Source organism: Pleurodeles waltl, chromosome 2_2 (genome assembly GCF_031143425.1).
Source record: "Pleurodeles waltl isolate 20211129_DDA chromosome 2_2, aPleWal1.hap1.20221129, whole genome shotgun sequence".
Lineage (NCBI taxonomy): Eukaryota > Metazoa > Chordata > Amphibia > Caudata > Salamandridae > Pleurodeles > Pleurodeles waltl.
This window is the reverse complement of record NC_090439.1, coordinates 461,845,272-461,860,838: the sequence shown is the minus strand read 5'-3', so window position 1 is coordinate 461,860,838 and position 15,567 is coordinate 461,845,272. Positions and strand designations below refer to the sequence as shown.

Here is a 15,567-nt window from a genome sequence, read left to right as displayed (position 1 = left end):
ATTCCAATACAAACGGAAGCAGTACGGTCTGGCATCTGCTTCTGTGGTATTTCAATCAGTTGTGAGTCAAATACTTCAAGATATTCCTGGTGTTTTTCCATTCTAAAACATTCTTGTTTTTTGTTACAAGCTACAAGAACAACCACAGATTACAGAAAGTCTTGCAGTTCTCTAATCTATATGGCTGAAGCTTAGGCTGCACAAGTTGTGTTTGGACAAAAGGCAATTGCAATTTTCTGGTGATAGGTGAAGAATTCATCAGCCCTAGACCAGCACTACATAGGACTATCAAAGATGCACCTTTACTCTATAACAGGGATCAGGTGTTGTCTGTTCTTAATCTTTGCAATGTTTAAGCCAAACATTCTCTCATTGGCTAAGCTTCTAATAAAATTAACCAAGAAAAAAATTGAACATAAGCACGGAGAGGAACAAAATTCTGCTTTCAATAAATCAAATATGCATTGTTGAATGCAACTTTCTTTGCAAATGTATGTTTCTCTTTAGCTTTAAAAATGACAATACAAGCCAGTGATATTAAGAGGGAGGGTGGAGGGAGTTCTTGGGCAGAAGATGAAGAAACTTGAACAGATGGTAGCATTTGCCTCACGAATATTCAGTGTCAATGAGAGAGTATTCAGTTGCTGAGAGAAAAATACTAGTGTGTGCATGGGCTTTGAAGAAGTTCAAGACATATTTGTGGGGCATTGTTAATTTTAATGTGCAGGATAGATCATAAGCCTCTTCTGTACATTTTGAGCAAATCTGGCATGCATTCTAGCACATGGTTAGCAAGGTAAAGCACAAAACCGTTGGAATTGTCTTTTAATGTAGAGCACTTTCCTGATGAAAGCAATAGCAGTGCTGTTTTTCTTCATGCTTACCTGTAAGAAAGGAAAATGAACAGAATGGGGACTTTTAAGATGAGGAAAGTTTGGTGACCAGCACAGAATTTACTAACGTAACTGCGTTACGGAGAAACAGTGGCATCAGGAGTTGAATGTTGATGAGAGAATGATGGTCAAGAGGTGTTCAGGTGAGGAATTACAATGTTTTCCAAAAATATCTGACAAATTAGTTCATCAAATGGTTTTCAGTGAGATGTGGGTTAAAGTAGCCCAAATATGTATTTGGGTAAGACAACTGACATAAGGAAAGGAAAAAAAAAAAAAAAAAAAAAGTACTACTTGAGAGTTAAAGGTGGCCAAAGAGAATTTGAATTTCGTACTTGGGATTAGAGAATGTGTGACTTGCAAAATTGTAGACAAGAATTTAATAATAAGAACTATACCAAAAAGGAGGCTCTAGAGTGGCCTGGGTGTGTTTGGGTCTAAGTGGCTTTCGATTTTTTGGGGATACTTCTAGGGGAAGGACATCTATGATAAGCATGCACTGGTACTAATGAACCTATAGGACTAAGAGAACTTTGTGCAACATCCTGCCATCAATACTGGTCTAGAGTTTTTAGGAGAGGATTTTGCATCAGATGGTGTTATCTGCACACTCCAGCTATTTTTTGGTTCCTCTAAGAAAAGAGAAATTTCTTATGTCTAGTATGTCATGTGGTGTGTTTCATGATGTTCTAGCTCAGTCCATAGCTCAAACTCTGGTCCTTTGATTGACTACATGGATGGAGTGTTGGGGTTCAAGTGCTAATGTTCACTAACAGCCGAAGGCCCAGAGAGGAATCCAATTGACCTGCTCCTCTAGCTCTCTGGAATTTTGTCAATAAAAGCAATAGAAACACTTAACTAAGCTGCTCTGTCACGTTGTGTCTTAATAACCATGAAGTCTAATTACTGTCTTACCGACATATAGCCATAAGTAGTTTATGGCTACCCAAGATTTTGTTTCTGGTAAGGATCGTATAAATAAATATTAAGAGATATATAGTGTCTGGACTGAAAAGACCATTAGCTAACTTCTCTCGTAAGGTTACCAGCCTGACCAATTTTCACACTGTAGCCTTAAGACTGAGCTTCCCGTATGGGACTTTTAAAAATTATGTGCATTTTATGCTCCAGGGAAAGGAGTTGTCACCACTGTGTTCCATATGATACCATAGAATGACAGACCATACCATATCATATCATACTAAACAGTGACCTAGCACACCATACCGTACAATGATATACCATACATCATCATACAACACTTCACAATGATAGGACATACCATGCTATACTATACCACACAATGAGAGACCACACAACTCAACTAAAAAACATTGACAAAGCCAGCATATCTCGCATAGGAGAGACTTACTGGCTTTGACAATACTTCTTAAGGCTAGTTATGAATCCATATTCACAACTCTAACTTGCGTTAAGAAAATATTTTTGAGTGATTCTATGAACTTTGGTGACACTTTAACCACTGCTGGTAATCTTGCTGTTCCCCTGCCATCAAGGCCTGCCAATCTAGTAAATGCCATAGGGTGTGGGATTCAACCACAAGCATGCCTCTAGGTGGCAATGTGCAGCTCTGAAAATAATTTGTTCAACTCTTGAAGTGACAAATGAGCCACATAAGCACCACCTCAGAGTACTGACATCAGTTTCTTTCTTGAGTCATTCCAGCCCACAAATCTAACACCTAAAACTAATCAGTGATACAAGTGTGCAAATTCCTACATTGGGACATTTTTTAGATTGGAAAGAAGACCACTGCACACAAGGAGGGACGGTGTTGGGGAATCTGCAGTTAGACAGAGCTTCTACAAGAAAGAAGGTCACAAAGGTGTGAAATTTGTTCTTCTGAGCGATACTTCTAAATGCAGAGCTCTCACCTTCAGAATAAATACCAAATCAGTATCTCCCAAGGTGGTGGATCTGTGGAATGGCTCAGATCAAAACGTCCTGCAGCACCAAACGAGCAAAAAGCCCTTCCAGTCTGAGCTGTCAAGGCAGTAGTGCTTTGTGAACGTGTGTACTGAAGTCAACATAACAGCCTGGCATATGTCAGGAACAGGCACTCTGCATCCCAGTGCAGTGGTAGCAGCCATGTTGGAATGGGCTCTAAACCAATTTCAGCTCTTTTAGGAGGAGTCATGGAAAATGAACTGAGGTGAACTCTAGTGGCGTACTGTTAAAAAAAAAAAATCAGAGTCGCTTGGCCCCAGCTTGTGGGGTCTGGCAACCTGCCAGCTCACCGGTGGATGGGAACAGGGCTCAGGCCAGGGGCCTATAGGAGCGTCAGTCAAGGCTTTGAATAAAGTTGTGGATTTTGATGAAATTTGTTACAGTTACAAAATATCTGTTACTACGCTGGTTTTGTCTTCCATAGGTTGCAGCTTTAAGTCTAAAAACGTCCACTGCAATTCCATTATCACAGCAGAGGATGCACTCTTCTTTTGGTGGTCCGGGAGAAAACACAACCCATTTTCCCAAAAAAAAGTCTAGTCTACTGGCATCCAGGAAGTCCACATATAAATTATCATATTAATGTTGAGAAAAATATTCCCCTTCCTCACAATTGTAATACCCAAAAGCTGGTTGGCTGTGATCCAAGCCGGAACTGAAAAGTAGGAGGCACATTGGGTGAAGTTTGGAGACATGGTTCTGTCTAAGCACGAACTGGAGCCAGTTGGAGAGGACTATATGTACACTGTTGTACTCCGGTGAGGGTGTCAATGTCACAGGGACCAGCATGGATTCTGGTGATGCTGTGTGTCAGAACCAAACCAGAGAAGAGTTCTGGAGACCAAGATGGTATCAAGGGCAGTCCTGTCAGCGGTATCCTGTCTTGAGGGCTCTGTGGATCCTTGTGGCCTCAAGGACCACTAGAAGGAGGGGGATGAGTATCAAATTTGCAACATGGCCAATCTAAGGACCTCAAAATCAGTTGCTAGGTCGCCGATTGGCCCAGAAACTCTGGGTATTTCCTAATCAGTTGCAGAATCTGAGACCACAAGCTACCCTGGAATCCTTGCAAATGTTCAAGCTAACAATAGTGGGTCTGAGGCGAATCACACTTGGGCTTCAGTGCTTCCTCTCTGATTTTGACCTGGATCTTGAGAACAACCTGCGGTGAGTACAGTTCAGCGCCTTTGACTTAAAGCAGGAGAGGGAGTTGTAACACTTCTTTCTGTGCTCAGCAATGTACAAGTTTGCTTTGCATTTCCAGCTCTCCTTCGTAAGGGACCATTACTGGCAGGTCTTGGAGCTGTGGGTTGAACCCTAACACCAGAGGCACACTGTGGGTATTTGTCACAGTCATCTATTTACTACAGTCCGAGCAAAACTCTGTAGTTGTAAAGTTCTCTTGCACAATGGAAAAAGAAACTGAAGAAAAATCTCGTCAGCTGCAGCGGAAAAAGTTGTTAGTGAGTTCTGGTTGCACTTACAGAGGTGTGGAAAGAAAGTAACAGACATCAGCACCCAGCGATGTCTCTTACATGCAGCTCCATTCATCACTTCCAGGGCGGCATGTAGTCAGCATGGAGCCACAGGAAATCACTTATTAGCATACAGGAGCAATACTGTTTATAAATCTTCTCAATACAGTCTAGTGATATTTGAAAGTTGAGTAATCTGCAGTTAGAAGTATCCATAAGAAACACAATACTTCTCCTGCTTTCTGACTATGAGCCTCTCAAACATTCCTCATAATTCCCCAATTCGGTCATCCTCCCACCATGCCCCCAATCCTAAACCCCACCTCCCATTTAATAGTAGCCATTCGCTGAAAGCATTCAGTTAGAGGCAGGTAATTTAATGGCTGCACTTTACCAGAAATAGAAAAATACTCCACTGTGTACCCTTACTTTTCCATTTCTAATGCTTTAAGGAGGGATATTCTATTAAAACCACAAATCTATTAGAAAGGAATCCAGCACAATGCTAACTAGCATGACTCTATACAAGTACTACCTACACTGAAGCAAAGAATCACCTTTTATCTAAATGGGTGATGGTGCATGAAGGACTCTACAAATGTAGCGATATCAATTTTAATTTATTCTCCCTAGCAAGTAATACCAACAAGGCAGTGTAGTGTAAAGTAGAAATAAGGCCGCACTAGCTATTTCTCTACTGAGACATTGAATAGTTATTTACAGAATATCCAAATATATTTACTGTGTTTTGATACACCACATCCTATCAATTTACCCACCAAAAGTCGGATTATTTCAACCTGCCAACCACACTGCTAGAAATGGGGTCTTTGGTTGACAGTCAGGTTACCCCCTGTTCAAGCAAGGACCCTCACTCTAGTCAGGGTAAAAGATAATCACCCTCAGCTAACCCCTGCTTACCCCCCTTGGTAGCTTGTCAGAGCAGTAGGCTTAATTCAGAGTGCTAGGTATTAAGTATTTGTACCAACACACACAGTAACTCAATGAAAACACTACAAAAATGACACAACAGGTTAGATAAATATTTCCTATTTTTCTAAAACAAAACAAGGCCAAAACGACAAACATCCACTATACACAAGTCAAGTTATCAATTAAAAAGCAAAAAGAGTCTTTATGTAGTTTAAAACACACACTAACAATGTTAGCGTGAAAATGTACCTTGGGTGCGCCAAAAATAACCCCGCATGAGTGAGTGTGCGTCAAAAAGGGCCTTGCGATGCGTCGATTTCACTCACAAGCGAGACCTTGTGTTGTTTCTCCTTTCGTCGGTTCAGGGCGCGTTGTTTATTCTCGCCGCAGGAGAGCGATGCGTCAATCCGGTCAGCACTATCGGGTCCGGGCAGGCCTTGTGATGTTTCTACACGCCCAGCGTTGGAAATCCAGCCGCACGATGATCTGAAAACTACGCAGCGGGGTTGCGATTTCCCATCCTCCGTCAGCGATTATGCGGTTCGTTTCTCCAGCTCGGTGCGTTGATTCTTCGGTCACGTTGAAGGCGAGCATCAATTTTCTGCAGCGAAGCCGGCGGCGCGTCTATTTTTCAGCCGCAGATCGGAGTCACGTCTATCTTTCCCCGCACAGCATTCTGTGCATGGATTTCCTCCTCTTAGGTTGCCAGCTTCTCCTTTCAGGGTCCCAGGAACTGGATGGGCACCACAGGGCAGAGTAGGAGTCTCTCAAGAGACTCCAGGTGCTTGCAGAGAGAAGTCTTTGCTGTTCCGGAGTCTTCAAACAACAGGAGGCAAGCTCTAAATCAAGCACTTTGAGATCTTCACAAGAAGGAAGACAACAAAAAGTCCAGTCTTTATCCTCTTCGCACAGGCAGAAGCAGCAACTGCAGGGTATCTCCACAAAGCAGTCACAGGCAGGGCAGCTCTTCTTCCTCAGCTCTTCTCCGGGCAGAGGTTCCTCTTGGTTTCCAGAAGTGATCTAAAGTCTGCGGTTTTGGGTGCCCTTCTTATACCCAATTTCTCCTTTGAAGTAAGCCTACTTCAAAGTAAAGTCTCTTTTGAATGTGAAATCCTGCCTTGCCCAGGCCAGGCCCCAGACACTTACCACGGGGTTGGAGACTGCATTGTGTGAGGGCAGGCACAGCCCTTTCAGGTGTGAGTGACCACTCCTTCCCTCCCTCCTAGCACAGATGGCTCATTAGGATATGCAGGATATACCCCAGCTCCCTTTGTGTCACTGTCTAGTGTGAGGTGCAACCAGCCCAACTGTCAAACTGACCCAAACAGGGAATCCACAAACAGGCAGAGTCACAGAAATGGTGTAAGCAAGAAAATGACCACTTTCTAAAAGTGGCATTTTCAAAACACACAATCTTAAAATCAACTTTACTAAAAGATGCATTTTTAATTGTGAGCTCAGAGACCCTAAACTCCACACGTCCATTCATTCCCAAAGGGAATCTACACTTCAATCAGTTTTAAAGGTGGCCCCCATGTTAACCTATGAGAGGGACAGGCCTTTCAACATTGAAAAACGAATTTAGCAATATTTCACAGTCAGGACATATAAATCACAATACTATATGTCCTACCTTAACCATACACTGCACCCTGCCCTTGGGGCTACCTAGGGCCTACCTTAGGGGTGTGTTATATGTACGAAAAAGGGAAGGTTTAGGCCTGGCAAGTGGGTACACTTGCCAAGTCAAATTTACAGTTAACACTGCACACAGACACTGCAGTGGCAGGTCTGAGACATGATTACAGAGCTACTTATGTGAGTGGCACAACCAGTGCTGCAGGTCCACTAATAGCATTTGATTTACAGGCCCTGGGCACCTCTAGTGCATTCTACTAGGGACTTACCAGTAAATCAAATATGCCAATCATGGATAAACCAATCAACCATACAATTTACACAGAGAGCACATGCACTTTAGCACTGGTTATCAGTGCTCAGAGTTCAAAAGCCAACAGCAACAGGTCAGAAAAAATAGGAGGTAAAATGATTGGGGATGACCCTGCATAAGCAAAAAAGTCCAACACACACCAACATAAATTAATATTACTTTCCCATTACCATGCTATCTATACTAGCAAACCACAAATTCAATATCAGCTGCAGTTCAGGGATCTCAAATAATTAACAGCAGATGTAGTCATAATTTAATCCTGAGATAGGCTTTCATCCTTGGGCATGCTCGATCAGCTTGCTGGTAATGAATTTGGTACAGCAGCCAGCACACAAACTATTTTACTTACCATTAGTCTCTACTGTGAGCAAATACCAATGACATCTTTGTCAAGCAAAGGAAGGTATCTCTGCTGCTGTAACATCGGAAATAAAGAAAATATATTTTCATATGACTGCTGTCAGGTTTAAAAGTTCAAGAGTAATGAACGTATTCTTTTGCAATCTACTGCACCCATTCCAGTCTATATAGAAACCCGAAGTTCATAAATATTGTAGGTTTCAGTAAAGAAGCTATAATTACCCTTTTTTCTGAAAATGAATCGGAAGCCAATATACTGGGACACCTTTAACATTGAATGTTAGCTAGTGAGCATGTCCCTGGCGCAGAGAAGTCAATATTACTCCTTTGTTCGCAAAGAACCGCCAGCCAACACCCCCCAAGATACACATACAAAAAAAAAAAGGTTAAATCAATAGAAGGATTTTATGGGGAATGCACATAGGTGGGTAACAGACTATAATGTAGTAGATATTAAACATTAACATGGGTTTGCAAAATTGAATAATTACCCCCATGTAAAACTCCTCTCGACCACCATTATTACTCACCGTGTCTTTTTCAATAACTCTGTTCAGCATCACAACTGCTTTACTTTTTTGTTGCCATACCATTAGCCAAAAATGACAACAAGTATTAGGAAGTGGACCCTGTGTATTTAAAACAAAAGAATTGTAAGAAATATTTCCGCTTTTAGGACTTATTTTCTCACAGCTTAACAAGTTTAGAATGCATACAAAATCATTAGGGCTGGACTTTAAAAAGTAACATAAAAACATCTTCCTAATGTCCTCAAAGACCTCATGATCGAGTCTACTATACAGGAACTTTTGAACACATAAGGGGAAAAACAGAACTATCAAGTTAATACCACTGTCATGCAGCAATTAGAATGGGACAGTGAATGATTAAATGTCGCTCCAGAATGGATTTTCAGTATATACATATTAGGAGTGCCTTCCTGTCACCATCCTTCATTCATATCCAGTCATCAACCAAAAGAGCTTTCATTTGGCAGTGGAGACAAAACTATGTAAGGAGTACATAAACTACTGAGTGACAATTATTTCTTTACTCATGTTGTGATTCCCCGCCCCTATAAAACATGTAGTAATAGGTCAATGCGAGGAAATAATGGAAAGATAGATGGAGACCTCATAGGAACGCATGTCTGCCCTAAATTTACTCGCCTTAGTTAACGCACTATCCGGTAGAGAATCTATCTAGCTGTAGATTAATTACTTTACAATATTCCTCAGGTATTAAGACTGGATCCTGGAAACTTTTAATGAGCAGTACATGGAGAGTGCCAGTAGGTGGTGTAATTCAGCTCTGCGTGCCGTTGTCAGTCGTCCACGCTGGAAATGAGTAGTGCTGTGCCTATTCAGGCGCCACCCCAGCATGCTGATGACCGTTTCTTTTCACAACTTTCCATGTCAAGAGCAGTGAGCCACGAGGAACACTGACCACTGGTGTGGTAGAAGAGGTGAACCCTTTTTACTATAATCCATTTGCAGAGCGGGGCGATTAGGAGGGTCCGTCAGCAGCTAAATAGGCTCCACTACGTAAGACGTTACCAAAGGTTCATCTAGCAGAGTTCTAGCCACCGATTCCTTACCTTAAAACGGATACCCAATCAATACCTCCCCAGATATGGGGCTGCGACACTGTAGGATCAAAAGGACAAAGTGACTATCATGACGCACCCGACTGTCCAGGCAGATGGGTTTCACAAATGTATGCAAAGAAGCCCAGGTTGCTACCTGACAGATATCCAGAACAGGAACTCCGTGAGCTAAGGAGGTTGTCACGGCCTTGGCTCTGGTAGAATCAGCACAAAAGCCCTCCAGGGGTTGCTTTTTGGCCAATGTGTAGCAGCTTTTGATGCAGAGCACTATCCATTGTAAGATGGTCGGTTTCTGCATTGCTTTTCCTTTCTTAGCACCAACATAGCCCATGAAGAGTTGATCATCCATCCAGGATGCTTTTGTGCGGTCAAGGAAGGCAAAAGGTGCCTCCAAGTGAGAGCTGCCGAGGAAACTCCAGTATGCAAAACTGCTGACATTGTGCATTCTCAGCAGTGGCAAACAGATCTAACCAAGGCTCTCCTTATTCTTGAAAGAGGCATTGCACCACCACCAGATGGACACACCGTTCAAGATCTTCTAGGCATTGACGTCAGAGTTTGTCCATCCTGACGTTCAAAGAGCCCACCAGGTGTTGAATCACTAGGGATATGCCCTAGTATTCCAGCCATGTCCAGAGGTGCAGTGCCTCTTGAAAAAGGGTCACCAACCCTACCCCATCCTGTTTGTTGCAATAGCACATGGCAGTGGTGTCGTCCATGAACATTTCATCAGCCGTCCCCTAAATGAAGGAAGGCTTTCAATGGCAAACGGATCGCCCAAATCTCCAAAAGGTTGATGTGGAGCCTGGATTTCTCCGCAGACCAAAGTGCTCTGATCTGCACCTCTCCAGGGCGTCAGTCTCAGCCTAGAAGTGACGCATCTGCCACTTAAGTTATCCTCGGTTGGGGAAGAGAGGGGGTTGTCACTGGTCCAATCACAGTTAGCCACCACTGCAGATCTTTTGCGGTTCCCTCCAAGGTCTGGACTACGTCAAAGATGCTCGCACTGAGACGTCAGGTCCCATCACAGGGCCCGGATATACCAACAGGCATCAGAAACAAGCAGGATCGATGAGGCCATGAGGAACAAAAGCTTCCGAATCAGTCTCACTGAAATCCAGAAAAGGGGGTGTAACATCTGCATCATACTCTGAATATCCTGGACTAAGGATAGGCCAAAAACTGCACTATGTCCAGACCAGCTCCGATGAAGGGGAGAGTAAGATGGAGCCAGGTGTGACCTCGGTACACCGAAAGTGAATCTTAGAGTGTAGGAGGTTCGCCCTGGTCTGGAGATGGGAGACTATTTTCTGGGGCTAGCCTCCCTTCAATAGCCACCTTGTCAAGGCGAGGAACGACTGGAACCCCTGACCTCTGCAGTTGGGCTGCAACTATCACCACCTCTTTTGTGAACACCTGACATGCGCTGCTAAGGCTGAAGGGGAGCACTGAATGTGCTCTTGGACCACTGAACTGCAGGTAACGTCTGTAGGCAGGCAGGACAGGGCTGTGAAAGCATGCACCCTGCAAGTCCAATTCTACCATTCAGTCTCCCAGGCATATGGCAGACTGGACTTTTATTGGCATTTTGAATTTCTCCTTTTTCAGGAAAAGATTGAGAGGGCACAGGTCTAAGATAGGACGAAGTTCTCAGTCTTTCTTAGGCACCCAAACGTTGCAGGAACAGTAACCACAACCTACTACAGATGCTGGAAGCCTCATGGCTCCCTTGACCAAGAGCAGCACTGTCGGGCGGAGTAAGGAGACGTGGTCCCTTGTCAGCCTATCTTAAGTGGGTCGCTTGGGAAGCATGGGTAAAGGGGTTGACCCAAAGGGGAGGAAGTACCCCTTTAGGCAAGTTACAAAACCCACTGGTCCAATATTACAGACTGCCACTGGTGCAGGTGATGGCTTATCCTGCGCATCAATGGCTGCCCATGATGGTTGAATGGCCAACTAAAGGGGTTGGAGGCTGTGGCTGCTGGGGGTGGGGATACACTGGCCTCACTTCTTGCTACCTGTCCCACATGGTCTGGTGAACCGCATCCTTGACCACAGAGAGAATGGCAAACGTGCTGGTCATGGTGAATGGGAGGATAGAGATGTGGTTAAAAGGCATTCCGTGGCCATGAAAGGGGTGGAAGGCGGACTGGGGGTTGGTGACGGGCCATGGGAAAGGGCCAAGGACCTGGCTGTAGTCCTGTCCTTAAAGCGCACCAGCATTGCTCAGCCTCCTCTCCATACAGACGGGAGCCATTTAAGGGCATGTCCATGAGCAAGGCCTGGACAAACCCCAAAAACCCAAGCTCTCCAGAGTGGGGTGCTAGGTGAGAAAACTGGGGTCCCTGGAGAAGGTCGATGGCAGCAGGCAACTGTCCTGTGCATGGGGGCCCCCTTGTAGGGCTTTGACCACGCCCCACTGAGGTTATCTGTAAGGGCTTAATTAAATGGGAGTATGGGTTTTGTAGGGGCAACTGCCAGTTGAAGCAACTCCATGAAGAAGTTACACTTGACTACAATTGATGGTGGCGTAAAGTCCAAGACCTCAAAAGCCCTCTGAACCAGCAATGCAAATTACGAACCCTCCTCCATAGCCACGGAAGGCAGACAGACCAGGCCACTGTCTGGAGAGGTGTCCAGCCCACTGGCACCCACCAGATCTTCATACCAAGTGTCCTCAAGATTTTATATGGGCTGGTAACCACAACAGTCTGCAGACACCTTCCAATCATCACCTAATCCAGGTCTGCCGTAAGCATGCAGCTCTATCTCCGACATGGGGAGCCTGCCCTCGGTCAGCGCTGGAGCTTGCGTCTGAAACAATTGGGAATTATGATGGGGTGGCGCCACCGATGAGTGTCAGTGCCGTCAGTAATGGAGCGGGTGCTGGGGGAAGGTAGAGGTCACTCGGCTGGCACCACTTCGGAACGGTCACTGGATCCCAAGGGCCCGAATGGAGCTGAGGGCAAGCCCGCCAGTGGAAAAGCAATAAGGACACTCCAGTACCTGTAGGGCCAGAGGCGGCTCTGGAGTGGTAGGGTTGCTCAAAATGAAGTGCATATTATCATAAAAATCCCTTAGCTGGTTAGGGGTTGCTCCGGCTCCAAGAAACTCTGCGGGGCGTGGAGGCTGCCCAGGTGCAGGATCCGGCACAGAGCTGGGCCTCAAATGTCCTTCACGACAGATCAAGAAAGTCGCAGGGTCAGTGTCAAGCAGCAAGAAGCATGTGGGGCCACATTGTGCAGCAATTCTCGCATGTCGTGATCGTGCTCCAAAACCCCAGGACAAACCAAATGCAGGACCGTCTCCAACACCTATTGGTTAGAAGCACCACAAGGTTTGAAACCTGCCTTTTGGTGGACATCCTAAAATCAGGAGACAGTCTGAAAAAGCAATTGACAAAAGGTAAAAAAAAATAAAAAAATAAAAAAAAAAAAAGTAAATCAAGATGCGACCACGAATAGCTCCCTCCAGGCCTGGGCTGACTGATGCAGAAAGTGTGCTGGGGTGGTGCCTATACAGGCAGGGAACACATTATTTCCAGCGAAGTCGATGCTACATGAAGCTGAACAACGCCACCAACTAGCACGCAGGGGTACTTCTCTTCAAAAGGTCCTGGATCCAGTCTGACGGCTTGCTAATATTCTAAGGTAAGGAACCGGAGACTAGAAGTCTCTATCAGATACTGGTACATGCTCAAATAAGTCTCTCACTCTGCCTCACCTATTGTGGAAATAGCAAGGACCTTTATCATGTTAAAGACAATCCAATGAGCAGTAAAACACTTTCAAATCAGTCAGCCTTGGTCTTGACTACATAGCAACTGTAATGCTACCAGTAAAGAACTGAATTCTCAACGGCTCCTTGAATTTCAACTGAGTATTTATTTCACTTTACAGGACCATAGTAAAAGAATATATAATTTTGGTTCCTTAGGGAAAATACCCCAGCACAGTCAATCACTAGTCTCAGAGTCTGTTTTAAGAACATTCCTTTATAGCAAGCTTCTTTCGAAAAGGCTAAGTCCGTAACATAGGCAGTCTCTACCAGTTACGGGTCGGTCTTCTCTCTGAACAAGTTATCTGATTGGCTCCTCTTTTAAGGGCTCACCTGTGAAAGAAAGTAACACATCCCAGATCTCCTGTTGTGTGGCTTCTCTTCTGCCCTCTCCTTTTACTCGGCTTTTACAGTGAATGCCAGGGTCTTGTATCTCCCCCTGTCCACTCTTCAGCAACTGAATGGCTATTTTGTTTCTCTTACTTGTAACCATCCCTTTCCACTTGCTCCTGGTTCACCATTTGAGTGATCCAAGCATTTCTAGCCCGTTCCCCTTTAAAACCAGCTCCACTCCTCCTTTAAAAACAGGCCCTACTACTCCACACATGGGGGGACTCAATTGTCTGCATTTTCCATCGGACTCTTCCAAAATAAATGCAGCTTTCCAAGAGAATTTTTCTATTGGCCTGGAGGGTGGATTCCGAATACATCTGCCCCGCCCTTGAGAACCATCTTGTGCAAGAGCTCTAGGCCCACACAAATTTCCACTGGTCTGCATGCATTGCTGAAACCCACCTCTACCCCAAACAGATAAACTGCTAAAAGCAACAATCTAAGGATCCTACTGTAGGGTCACTTTGGGGGGAACCTTCGCTACAGTAATAGTAAATAACAACCAGAAGAATCTGCTGATCTTGGTTCATTCAATGAAGGAGATTAGTTAGGAACTTAAAGTCAGGCGGTATTTGGGACACAGAGAAATAATTCCATTCTGGCAGACCTTCAGCCTCATGTCACAACGGTAACAGATACACTTCCTGGATAAGAACGGGTAACAAGGAGGACCTCTGTGAACCTCTCAGAATACGTAGAGCGCCTCTAAGACGGAGCTATGCATTTCAGACATTAAAGGAGACTGCCATGATTAGGAACTGATCCTGAAGTCCTTCTCTCCCTGCATCGGAATTAGCACTTTAATCCATCCATGGCTTTTACACTTGTTTTAGTTTCCAGAAGGATCTTTTAGCACCTTTATGTTTACCTGTAAACATTGGTTTTATTACATGTAGGAAGCCTTGCTTCAATCAAAAGTATTAACAGATACAATATAATTCAATGCATTTAGCTTGTGCATTTATGGGGTCGAACTTAATAAGGTTATGCTTGATTTTAAAATACAGGATTGTAAAAGAGCTGAAGGTTTTCTCCTCGTTTACGCCAAAATAAAATGAGCCCATGAATAATGTACACTGTTATGCTACCTTTCTGAATAGTGATCAAAGATTGTGAATGTCAAGTTGAAGGAAAATACATGTACATTTAAAACGTTTCTATGCGTGCCTTCAATGGTTGGAACAGACATGTATAGGTGTTCTATTTATACACTTTTTACATTTATGGCCCATAGATGGGCAAGTGGCCTGAGGCGAAAGAATGACCGTCGCTCTACATGCAAATTCATAACAAGTGAACAATGGCATTAATGTGTTCTCCATTTCACAAAGGATCCACTAACGATGAAGAAGCCTTAATGAAAGAGTGCAGAACTGCACTCCTGACGTGCGACTGCAAAGTTAAGAGTGGAATTGGATATAGATTATTTTCCTTGACCTGCACAATTCTCTGATTCCGCTGAAGGCACGTTTGACAAGCACGAGTTCCATCGTACTGGTAGGTGTGAATTACACCCAGTAATTCAAAGTTAAACACCAGGTAATAGGCAAATTCCCGTGTACACACTGAGCTGGGGCATAGGTTTGTCCTGGTGAGAGAGGGAAGGAGAGTATATTGCCTGTTTGGGGCGTGAGGGAGTGCTGTGCCTTGTAAGGTGGTCAGCATCAGGAAACATTGCAGGGTTATATTGCAGCCCATTGTCATGGCCACTTTGAGCCACGTCTTTCAGCCGATAAAATAAGCTTCGTCATTCCAGCACTCAGTATATCCATCTACGCCAACAACGACCCACTGAACTTGTAATCAGGGCCATAGTCGAGGCAACTGTGCGGGACTTGCACCTTTTGTGGGGCAGCAATTAATTATAAGCTGTCTATGCTAAAGGTGGGGTTCACCCCTCAGGAGCAAAAAGCGGTGAGTCTTTTAAAGTGTACACAATTTCTCAGATCCTTGCGATTCAGGACCGAAAATACTGAAGTGCAAAGAGCTAATAGATTTGCACTTTTAGACAGATGGGAATGTTTCCTATTCGTGTGAATCCAGACAATGTGAATGATGTACAGTCATGTACAATGCAGCTGCTGAACTGATTTACATGTCACATATGGAGGGGTTGAAACATAGGTGCGTGAAAGCAGGACAACAGTGATGAAGAACATGAAAGGGTGAGCTTACACGGTGAGAAAAAGTAACTACAAAGCTGTGAGC

General features: G+C 44.3%; 1 protein-coding gene across 1 annotated transcript in view; it reads right to left on the bottom strand.

The window, feature by feature from the left end:
- The window catches only part of PTPN2 (protein tyrosine phosphatase non-receptor type 2), a 323,265-nt gene that overhangs the window by 181,287 nt on the left and 126,411 nt on the right, over positions 1 to 15,567 (bottom strand). The window contains exon 4 of the mRNA XM_069219931.1: positions 8,114 to 8,212. Within this exon, the coding sequence (XP_069076032.1) occupies positions 8,114 to 8,212 (99 nt within the window). The remainder of the gene's footprint in view (positions 1 to 8,113; positions 8,213 to 15,567) is intronic.